This window comes from Pyxicephalus adspersus, chromosome 1 (genome assembly GCF_032062135.1).
Source record: "Pyxicephalus adspersus chromosome 1, UCB_Pads_2.0, whole genome shotgun sequence".
Lineage (NCBI taxonomy): Eukaryota > Metazoa > Chordata > Amphibia > Anura > Pyxicephalidae > Pyxicephalus > Pyxicephalus adspersus.
In genome coordinates, this window is record NC_092858.1 from 41,384,663 (window position 1) to 41,397,105 (window position 12,443).

A 12,443-nucleotide genomic window follows, 5' to 3' on the forward strand; every position below is an offset into this window, starting at 1 on the left:
CTTCTGACATTTGCTTTGTTTCACTGATATTATTGGCTTTCTGCCAGTCAGTTGAAGAAGCCAGATATCCATATAACATTGTAGCTTGGCACTGGGAAACAATACAACTGGCTGGGAGGCACACAGACATGCATACTCATATGTCAGTGTAGATGCAGGCACCCGCAGTGTTGAACCACAGAAATAGAAGTCATATTAACCTAGCTGACAGTTTTCCTCCATACCTCCATGATTTCTTTTATGTGGGTGTCATTACCAGTCTATAGTTGTTAAAATGATCATTATTCCTGTCCAGACATATTCTTTTGCACATAGATGTAAGTGATCTTATTTTCAGCAGCACCTACATTCACTGTATATTGGTCCACCTGATGGCAGAATATGTGATACTGGGGGCATTAGGCAGACTCAGTAGTTAGGTATTAAAAATTTTTAAAAAAGCTAAATTGGGAGATGTCTTCTAATTTCTGTCCAAACCAAATAAAATCTGTGTACAAAATAATAAAATTCTGACAGGGGATGAAAACCTTTCCCAAGCTTTGGCTTTAGTTTAACTTTAAAAGGCATTTCTCTTTAAGAGCTTTAGCCATTGTATTACAATCGCTTGGAAAACAATAAACTTCATGTAGTATAATGTCTTTTTTGTTATCATTTAGCAAGCTTTCATTCCTTGGGAGAATTAGGTAGCATTTTCCATACAGTTTTCTCAACAATTAGACAAGATGCCAATTTTTTATTACATATAATAGCATTGGAGTTGCTGCATGCAAAACAATTAATCCTAATATGTATTTTTAGAAATTCATTCTGCACATTCTGTGCAGCTCTCATTTTAAATCCAATATTAACTGACCCCATCAGAGCTCATTAGCATTGTTAATATTACAACATTTATTAAATACCACAGAGAAGAGTTTTATCAACTTGTGTGCTGTTGCAAATAACACTGGCCTGTATGTCTACTCTTTGACCAAGTCTGTGCAACATGAATCGGCTGGAAAGTTTGGGGGTTAAATACTCATCAGTCATTCAGCCTCTCACCACTGTCACACCAGCTAAAATTAATCTTTGTCTATTTACCAAAAGCGTATGTTGTATCTCTGGACAAATGTTTAAATGTCCTTACAAATTATTTACATTTAAATCAAATGTACATTTTATAAAGCACTGTTAAAGTGGAACTAAAGTTCTGCAATTAAATATTGTAAGCAGGCAGGATTTCCCTTCTGCAATAAAACATAATCTACTTACTATCTTTTTTACATATGCTGAGCTGTGCAAAGGCAGTTTAGAGTATGGTGCTAAAATATGCAGGGGGTATCCCAGCATCCCCTGGGGCTGCCAGAACTGAATGCCTGGCTTTTTAAGATGACCAAAGATTTGGAACCCGGAAATAGAGTCAAGATGGTAGTGCCCATGTTAGAAAAAGGACAGGTGAGTGTAATTCAAAAATTAAGATCAGGTAGGTAAGGTTGTTTTACCAACTCACCCACAATAGCTCCAATAACTCCAGAGACTCTGCTCACACCATGTAAGAGGCAAGAGGGCTATTGGAAGTTGTACTCCATATGAGACATGAAGAAGGCCTCTAAACCCTTTCCCAAATGCTATTGATGAGAATATATAGAACGGTATGAAGATGTATGTATGAAAATAAGGAAACTTGTAAGGTGGCAATTGGTATTGGAAGGGAAGGTTGTGAACATTTATGTTTCATTATTTCCCAAGTTTACATTTACAGCTCATTCCAAACTCAACTGAAATGTTGGCAGGAAGTTAGATTACATATTTTATTTTCTAAGCATATATTAAAAACATGATAATCAGATCCATAGTATTTAGTTTTTGTTTTTGGTCTGTGAAAACGGACATTAGAAATAAAATGTGAAAGTGTTCCATTAAGGCAGTAAAAAAACAAACAAATCTAAACATCAATCAAATACCTGATTGTGATTTGCTAAGGGTTAGTGCAGTTTGTTCTTTGCCTTATTGAACAAGTCTGCATCATTTTTCTTTTATCAAACATGGAGAGAGCAGCATCACCAACCTCATGCAGTGTAAGTCTCTTTCCTTCACGTCTCTTGGAGTCACTCCTTCCATATATCGCACTGTGCCTTCTTATCTCTCTCTCCTTCCTTGGCCCTCCATCTGCCATATGAAAGATATGACCCAGTGACCGTCCCAGTTTTTTATTTATTTTAAGCATTGATCGTGCCTCAGCAATGTCACCCCGAGGCAAGCCTTTCATCAGTCTCTCCACACTGTCAGATATCACCTGGACCATGTCAGGGTCCAACCTTTCACCGCCTGTGCCATACTGCATTCCTCTCCCGTCTTCATCATCATCCACATCATCGTCATCTGCTTCATTCTGATCGGGGGAAACCTGCACCGTCCAAGTTCTGCTATCCAGTTGTAAAGGGGATCTCTTCTCATGTTGTTCCAGCTGCTCTGGAACACCAAAACTTCCAATGGTCTTGTTTATGCTTTCTGAATTATTGATAATGCCATTGCATTGTCTCCCAACCCTTCCCATTGTTTCAGATATCTTGAATAAGGGTATGCTGGTGCTCAGAGGAACATTTCCCAAAGGTGGTTGGTTAAACAATCCTGGATTAGTGGCCCAGTCTCTTAAGGCTTTCTGTAATCTTCGGACATGAAGGGGTTTGGTTGCCATGCCAACCAAAGACATGATCTCCAAAAATTCATCTTCTCCAGCTTCACAAAGCTGTTGCACATCATCGCCACCCTGCTGGATAAAGGTGTCATAGTAACCCAGTAAGTTGGCTCTTTGCAGGACGCGATAGAGCTGCAATTCACCCAGGGTGCGAGGGAGGGAAGATGTGTCTGCACAGATTCTACAAGTTGAAAAAAGAATGAAATGGTATTTACAAAATGGTTGTATTTGCACTAAGTAATAAGCATTGGAAAATTAACACAAATATATTTCAGGAAACAGCAATATTATTTCCCATCTGCGGTTATCAATTATCTATTTATAAACCAATAAATCGCACATTCATTGAAACATTGGGCCTTATGAGAGAACCGGGGTGATCCAGCAAACCTGGAATAGATTTCTTAAAATCATTTACTGTTATTTTGCAAATGTTTTCAGTCCTGGACCAGATCCATTCCAGGTTTGCTGGATTAGTCAGGTTCCCCCATGGTAGTCTATCTTCTCTAGTCCTGGTAAGCTTTACCAAATTAGGCCTATTCACTGACGGAGGATCTTTCAGGACCATGTTTTGCAATGACTATTGCATTGATTCACTATTAGGGGATGCTTTAGTGAATATCAGATTCACTGCTTTATAAATAGAACCAAATCAGCATTTACCCGTTGATCTCAGTCTCCATTTATATATGTCTGTTTGAAAGTTTGGGGATGTATTATATAGATTGACATAACTTCACAATAAATGATTTGACCTTTATTAAATAGTTTTTCTTTGTAACTTTAATATGCTAAGGGCTCTATAAAACAGGGAATCAGACATTCTCTCAAACATTCCCTTGTGGGAATCTTCCAAGTCCATGTGTTTTATTGGCAGTAATCGATTCCCACCAGGAATCGTTTGTGGGAATGTCAGATTCCCTGTTTTATAAATAAAGCCCTAAGCGTTTTTTTATATGTTTACAGCGTGGCATTGGCCAGGGGCGCCCAACAGGTGGATCTCGATCTACCGGTAGATCACAAGGACAACGCATGTAGAACGTGGAGCCCTGCCTTTCAAAATAAACTCAACCGCCCACAGGAGTTATTAAGTCAACGTTTTTATTGTTGGTAGATCATTTTGACCTGGCCATTTTCAAAGTAGCTCGCAAGCCAAAACAATGTGGGCCCCCCCCAATATGTGCCACATACCACTTGCCTTGGAAAGAGTTAATCTACTTACACAAAGTTCCATTTCTGAGCATTGTGTTTGCTGAGTGGCACTGCTATTTTGCTAAGGTGTCATTATATTGTTATTGTATACATGCAACCAAAGAAGACATGTACTTTACTTTCAATATGACTGTGAAGCTATTAACTCCCACATGCTGAGATTGAGTGTATGTTTTATACTTTTATAGCCAGAGTTTTAATTACCATTTTACATTAAAAAAAAGCTTGATCATCAAGTAAGAAAATAATTACACCTTGCTGTGAGATTCAATAAATAAAAATAAACATACTTCTATGACACTCTACAGAATCTGAATCGATGTAATATTTGCACACACTATGGGGTTTACAAATAAAAAGTGTGCAGACAAGTACATTTTGTGCCTATAGATATACATTGACTTCTAATTCATTTCTGCAGAGATCCCTGGACTAAGGATTGTAGTTAGCTGATGGAGCAAAAAGATATTTTCTCTGACAGGGGTGCCAAAACTACGGCTTGCGGGCCACATCCAGGCCACGGAGCTGTCAGATCCGGCCCTCTCCTCTTTCCATCTCTGCTCGTTGTATTGCAGGGGATAGAGCGCGTACATCTCCTATGTTCCTCTATGGAGATCATGCTGCCAGGGGAAGGAGCTTCTCCCCGCCCATCCTGTACTGTGAGATGATCCCAGCAGCAGCATGAGAGTGGTGTCTATGTCCATGCTGCCCTCATTATCCCCATGTCCTAATCCTAATAACAAGGGACAGGGATATTTTCACATTAAGTGGGACTATTTCAAGACCAGGGTACCCAAATGGAGGTATTGCATGTTGGGGACCCCCTGGTGGCCACTCTCATGGCAATGAACATAAGGGTACTGCCAAATGTCTGCGCTGTGGTGCCCCTTAAAGTTCACAAAACTTTAAGGTTGCGTTCAGGTTGCCGTGCAGTTACCCCTTCCTTGTGCCAGAGAACCCTTGCTCAGGGGAGACGATCAGTACCGCTCACTGCCTCCTTCTGTCAAATCTGTGGGCACTGTGAACCCTACATATGAACCGAAATTTCTTTGGAACAGAGGGGAGTTGGCAAGTGGAAATGTGGGAGTCAGTAGGAAACTCCTTTTGCCCCCCCCCCCCAGTAAATTGGTATATCCATCCTATCATGCTACCTTGTTACACATAGCTATCCCCTTACTCTCTCTTTGTGGTTAACTCTCCCTAAAATGTTATCACTATGGCATGTGGTGATAGAGTGGGGGACTCTTGTGGCTACCCCCTCCCTAAAATTGTATTACTCCTACCATACCATGGCCCTGTCACATAAAAATGTCCGCTTATGTTCTTTGAATCCCAATTTCTCCTGAAAAGGGAGCGGTAAGTATATTAAAATGTAGGATAAGGGCGGGACTCTTGTGGCTAACTCCCCTAAAATTTTATTGCTGCAGCTACATCACAAGATAAGAGAAATTTTACCTATTATACTGTGCTACCCTGTCACACATAGCCGGCCATTTACCTTCTGTAAACCCTAATTTACATTAGGGTGGTAAAACGTACTATCTGACATGATCTCACATGAATTGCATTTCTCTGGAAGTATTCATTGCAGAGATTCATGATTTGTCATCTCTTTTATTTGATGCATGTATGTTACGGTAACTAGAAACGTTTCAATTTAATTTCATTTTAAATAAAAAAAAATGTTAAATTAATGTTTGTTTGCATTGTGGCTCACATGTTTTTTTCCCAATGTCAACAGTGGCCCCCAGGTGAAAAAAGGTTGGGCACCACCGTTCTATGAGGTATGCCAGTTTTCCAAGAGGATGGTCTGAAGATTGCCAGTTTATTGGGTCTATCATTTTCTACATGTGAGGACTAATTGCAGCTGTAACATGTTTTCTATTTAAGATTGTCAATTGTATAATAATCTGATTGTACAATCTTGTGCAATCTTATTCACACTAGATTAATTAGGTGCAATTAGTTGAGATACATGTAAAAGCTTGATAAAAAGAAACAAATGCAGGCGAAAAATCTACATAATGGCAGGATAATGTTTTGCAATTGCATCAATTACAAGGAGCCTTAGGCTATGTACACATGGGAAAATAATTGTCGTTGGAAAGGATCTTTCACGATCCTTTCCTATGACTAACGACTGCACAATGCATGAATGAGTGGTGTACATACAGCACCGTTCAGTTCTGTTCTGTATCAGTTTACCTCAGCTTGTACCACAGCTGATATGTCCTAGGCTTTAAAACCACACTGCCAGTTACCACAAAACAAAAGAGATAGATACTTTTTGGCAAACTACCTCACTTATGGTTAAAGAGAAAATATAGAACTATTTATATATGCTCATTTCACAATATGCCTCTGCATTTAGCTGATACTGTCTATTTACAACCCTATCTTTAATGCAGAGATAGATAAAATCACTGTACTTAGCCTCCAAGAGCGTCTTGAAGATTCTAAACTACTAATCTGCATTAAATAAAAAATAATAACAATAATAAAAGAAAATGTAAATGTAAAAGTCATGCAAATAAATACATTAAGGCAAATTATGAACTAATAGCTAACAAATCCATTAGTTAAATATAACACTTGCCCTTTGTGTACATATAGTTGAGACATCTATGTTCTTGAATTGTTTACTGGAGGACAGAAGGCTGTTTATAGAGATCGGGTTTTTTTAATCAAAAATTGTCAAACTAATAAATGATCAATACTTTTTTCTCCATATTTTTATGTGCAATTTTATAACACCAAGATAGATCAGTTTTCTGGCCATCACTGACTGATCATGTACCCTAATTACCCTAAATTGGCAATCAGAAGCTCATTTAAATGTACTGACAGACATTTTTTCTGGTCTTATTAACTTTTGAAATATCATAGTATTACATAGTCAGGTTATAAAAAGTTTTTTTAAATTGATCAAAACCAAAATATACAAACAAAGGAATAACTTAATCCACAGAATCATAACCCTGTAGCGGATATAGAGGAAGACAAACCAACCCTATAAACAAATGATCCAATTTATTTGGGGAACGGGTAAGTTACTTTGTAACCTAAAAAAAAAAAAAAAAAACATCATCATCACTCTGAGTCTATTCTTATAGATATCAACCAGTTTTAGTTTGTTCATTGGAAAATCTTCCATGTTTTATGTAAGGCAGTCTACTAAGTTGACCAGAACTAACTCTTGTGAAAGATAATAATTCTTACAATAATTAGAATCCAACAATAGTCAATATAAAAGTAGAGGCTGACAATTAAAAAAAAAATATCCAAAAAAATAATGTATGATGTATGCCTAAAGCAACTGTTGATTACAAGTGAATAATCTATTGTTCGTTGAATGCAAAAGAAGAAAGGCAGCTGAATGCTGAAATCCACCCACTTGTTTATTCATGGAATTATGGAGGCGGTGATGAGGCGTTGTTTAAAAGAAACCCACAGAAAACCCACTTATGTCTTACTTTACTGGAAAGTTATGCACACCATCATAAAAGCACTGAATATTTGGATCTCATTTTCGTAAATTACTTTTTGAAGTAGTTACAGCTCATGCTGCTTATCTGTTTACTTCATGATTGCTATTTATATTTATTAAATTCCTTTAAACTGTGAGAGGTTTTCAATGTCATAGCCTATAGTAGCCTTGCTGAAATCATCCTTTAAGCAGAATCAGACTTTTCGCTGTTGCTGTGCTTAGGATTAGAACCGGTGTAACGAATGGTCTTTGCACATAATGAATAAATATATATGACTAATGCTGGGGACTTATGTTGTGTTCTTTCACTCATTATCACAGTGTTAACCCTGTACACTATCACAATATTGCAAGTGAGAAGCTGAGTTGCTTTTACTTAGTAGGTAGATAATAACAGACAGCTACTCCACCACTCCATCGCATCTGCCATCAAAATACCTGGGGCTGCTAGGCTCAAATACTGCACCATGGATGGAGATCACATGCTGCCCCATACCTTGAAGAACCAGGTATTTTACACTAGCAGAGCAGTAATGGTTTATTGCTGGAGAGGGGAGTATCAGCACTGTGCGCTGAATAGACAAAGTTTAAAAGTTCAGGAGAATAGATCCAGAATTCCCCACCACCTTGGAATTGGACTAAGCTGTTCCTTCTACTCTTGTCTTGGTGTATGTGGCCCCTGCAATATTTACCTAATGATGGTACTCCCTGAGACTAATATGGGATTCTTCAAAACCTATTTGGATCCTCCGACTACCTGTAGAAAGAATCTATACCTCATCAGTACCATATCAAACAGTTTATGCCTTTCTAAAAGGAGATTTGCAAGCATATTTACAGGCACTCTATTTGGGATTAATATACTGCAGTTGTAAAGGTGGTAATACCTAATAAATGATTTCTCGCCTGGCACCTTTGAGTTATGTACAAAATTTCCCTCTTTGTGGCAATAGCTGATTGGAAGAAACATATCTGTTTTGAGTGTTTTGAATCTTATGGGCATATAGGGATATTTTGACAAAGACACTTTTGCTGATAAAACAGGAGCAAAAGGTTATGTAATAAAATGTAAGAACCAACACATTACATTGTACTATAATCTCATGATTACCTAAGGGGACATCTCATTTGAATCAAGCTGTAATATATTTATTTAGGCTCTACAAAGAGCCAACTAACCTTTATACCGATATATTATGTGATGTTCTGTTAAGCACATTCTCTCCTAATGTATGAACACAACAATTATTGCACATGAGTGAATCAAGCCTTGACATCTAGCCCAGCAGCTGTTTATTACATGCATTTGTTAGAGGACTTTACATAAGAATATATTTATATATATATATATATATATATATATATATAGTCATGGACAAAAATTTTGGCACCCTTGCAAATATGTCAGAAAATGCACCACTTCTCCCAGAAATGGTTGCAATTACAAATGCTTTGGTATTGTCATGTTTATTTCTTTTGTTGGCACTGGAAGAAGACAAAAAAGCAGAGAAAAAAATTCCACACAAAAATAACTGATGTTTTTTGCTTTCTGTAACAATCAGTGAGTCTCTTACATCTCTCTACTGGAATTTTGCACCACTCTTCCTTTGCCAGCTGCTCCAGGTTACTCTTGGTTCCTTCTCCCAACTGCTTTTTTTAGATCTCTCCACAGGTGCTCTTTGGGATTTAGTTTTGGACTCATTGCTGGCCACTTCAGAACTCTCCAGCCCTTTGTCTTTTACCAATTCTGGGTGCTTTTATGCTTTAGTATGAAGTATGCTTTAGGTCATTCCTGCTGTAAGACCCATGACCTCCAGCTGAGGCCCAGCCTATTGACACTGGTCCTTACATTGGGCCACAGAATTCTTTGATAGTCTTCAGATTTTAAAACGCCATGCAAAGACTACCAGTGCCTATAGCAGTAAAGCAACCCCAAAACATCAGTAAACTTCCTCCATGTTTGACTGTAGGGACTGTTTTTTTTAAAGGATTCTTTTTGTTTTCTGTAAACAGTCAAGTGATGTGAGTTACCGAAAAGCTGTATTTGTGTCTCATCTGTCCAGAGGACATTCTCTCAGAAGGATTGTAGCTTCCACAGGTGAGTTTTTTCAAACACTTCTTGGCCTTGTTTATGTTTCTGTGTCAGCAGTGGGGTCCTCCTGGCTCTCCTGCCATAGCGTCCTTTTCATTCAGATGGCAACAGTGTGAGCTGTCCCTCTTGTACCCTGTGCCTGCAGGTCAGCTTGAATTTGTTCGGAAGTTGATCGAGGTTCTTTATCCACCATTCGAATAATTATTTGTCGTAACATCATTATTTGTAATTATTTGTAATTAATTGTCGTCAATCTTTCTCTTTAGTCCACATCCAGAGAGATTAGCTACAGTGCCACGGATTGAAGACTTTTTTACAATGTTGCACATAGTGGACAGAGGAACATTATTTCTGGAGATGGACTTGTAGCCTTGGGATTGTCTGTGCTTTTCTATAATTTTGGTTCTCAAATCCTCAGACAATTCTTTGCTCTTCTTTCTTTTCTCCATGCTCAGTGTGTTACACACAGATCTTCAAATCTGAGAGACCTGGATTAGTTGGCGAAGGAAGAGTGGTCCGAAATTCCAGTTGAGAAATGTAAAAGACTTGATATGTATGTTACAGAAAGTGATTAACATCAGTTATTTCTTCCACAGAGTGTGCTACCAAGTATTAGGTTGAGGGTGCCAATTATTTTATGGAGGCTGTTTTTGATGTTTTATGTGGAATGTCATTGTAATTGCAACAATTTTCTGGGAGAAGTGGTGCATTTTCTGAAATTAATGCAAGGGGGCTAATGTTTTTGGCCAATGCTATAAATATATACAGAGATGTGTAGATTCGGTAACAAACTCTGTGTAGAAATCAAATCACAGTCATTCTGCACATTTTGTTAGGGTGTATCTAAACCTAGGAACAATATATATACATACAATATATATATATATATATATATATATATATATATATATACACCTATACCTATATCAAGTTTAATGTTCTCATGTGACCTAGTGACCGTTGTCACTGGAACTAAAAGCAATAAAGCAAGAAAAAAGCTACATTTTCAAGTTGCCACCTAAACATAAAGATTAAGATGTCTTCCAATGGAACTTGTTTGGGTGCCTAAAATAGGCTTCCCCTTACCTTTCTCTGACTTCCTGTTGTGTCTACAGGACAGAAAGTGAAAATAAATTATTTTAGTGGACAAGATATTAAAAAAGGGGATGTTTAACCATTCACTGCCTAAATGCAGAATAGGAATTCCCTAGCAATTATCTATAAAGCAGTGATCATGGCATTCACCATTCTCTGGTAGAGAATCAATAATGACCATTGAAAACACCTGGATCTAGAAGATTATTCACCAGAAAATGGTTAACTAATGTGAAATTTCCTTTTTTGTAAACAATTAACCTTGTCAAAATAAGTGGTTTTCACACACACTTGTAAAGTTGACTATTTTTCTGTTCATGGGATTACAGAGGGAAATATGGCATGCATGAGGAATCTCTTTACTGAGATGACATAACTTTAACCCAAAAATTACATAATAGAGGCTGCCCAACATCACTTTTAGGATAAAACTAAATATTCTTAACATGCCTAATATCTAAAATATACAAGCCTGTCTGTAATGTGTTTCCAATCGGATTCAAAGTTATATATTGCATTTCTGCTAGTCAAGGCTTTAAAAACAAATGCCAAGTGGCCCACCTCCTTATTTAACTTGATCAAGATCCAGGAAAACTGCAACTATATGTTGAATAATACATTTGCATTATATCCTCTATGCAAAGAGGGTGCACAATATTTTTGATAGACAGAACAATCTTGAGGACCCGTTTACACTTCCATACTGTAGTGACATGTGTTGCTGGCCTAATAATTTTAATTGGCACTCCAATGCACACGCACTGTTGCATATTCGTTAAACTGCGTAGCATTATAAAAAATTGGTCATGTACCTTTTTTCAGCACAGTCAGGTGGGTCATTTATTTTTAAATGGTTACTTTTATCTGCAATATAAAATGCATTTACACACCATAAAGAAGTAAATAGACCCCTAATGTTATTCTGTACAATAAATTTAATGAAATTATAACAATATCAACAATACCAAAGGCAAAAATAATACCTAATAAAAATAAACAATTGACACAAAGTAGACTATACTAAATGAACAACAATGTATATCTTTACACTTTGCTAACTTACTTGCCTTGCTTTGGATGCCCGCTTCAAGTCGTCTGATCTGCCAGCCCTTTCCGCCATGTAGGGGAATATTTTGTATGATATGGACAGTATCCCCCAAAAACCTGCTGTGAAAACTGTCAGTGTTCAAACCTCCTGATGATGTTGCTACAAAATTGTATTCTTGTCCTGATCAATAGCTAAACCTCTTGCATAGTGTATGGCCACAGCTATGCCTGCCTCAGTCTCCTTGCTGCCTGCTTATAGCTGCATGATCTATCTCTATCTGCTTGTTTCATATCCCTGTGCCTGTGTCTGGCTCACTTGCTTATTTTCTGTGGGTTCCCCCTTGCCTGAGCTCTCGCTGCTGTTTTCCACCCACATACACATTGCAATAAGACTCTCTGTATGTCAGAGTCTGTGTAGGTGGACTGGGGGAAGGGCCGAATCAAAAGCATCTATCTTAGAAATTCAGAGCAAAAACTGACCATCCTATATCAATTTCTGCCTTATCACTAACAAGACATTATAGGCTTATGTGTATCTGACAAATTACTGTCAAATAACTATGACACAAAACTAGTATTCTTCCTAGGTTCAGTTCTCTTAACCTTCTTAAACACAATTTTATCTCAAGTACAGTGCTAAATACATAATAAATATCCTGACTGGGTGACTGCGTACACACGTGCAATAATTATTGTTGGAAACGAACAACTAACGACTGTTGGTACAATAATCATTAACAAAAAAAGTGCACAACGACTGACCAACGATGCTGACGAGCGAGGAAAGTTGCTGGAAACGCACGACCGCCCTGGCAGATCTGATTGTGCCAGTG

General features: G+C 37.7%; 1 protein-coding gene across 3 annotated transcripts in view; it reads right to left on the bottom strand.

The window, feature by feature from the left end:
• The window catches only part of NAB2 (NGFI-A binding protein 2), a 49,302-nt gene that overhangs the window by 20,014 nt on the left and 16,845 nt on the right, over positions 1-12,443 (bottom strand). Inside the window, exons 1-2 of one of the 3 annotated variants that reach the window (XM_072407731.1) lie at positions 11,627-12,000; positions 2,048-2,858 (exon numbers count right to left, since the gene is read on the bottom strand). In XM_072407731.1, coding sequence (XP_072263832.1) covers positions 2,048-2,692 — 645 coding nt within the window. In that variant the 5' untranslated portion in view covers positions 2,693-2,858; positions 11,627-12,000. Of the gene's footprint in view, positions 1-2,047; positions 2,859-11,626; positions 12,001-12,443 lie in introns of those variants that run through there. The other 2 variants (XM_072407722.1, XM_072407740.1) reach the window with 2 other exon arrangements.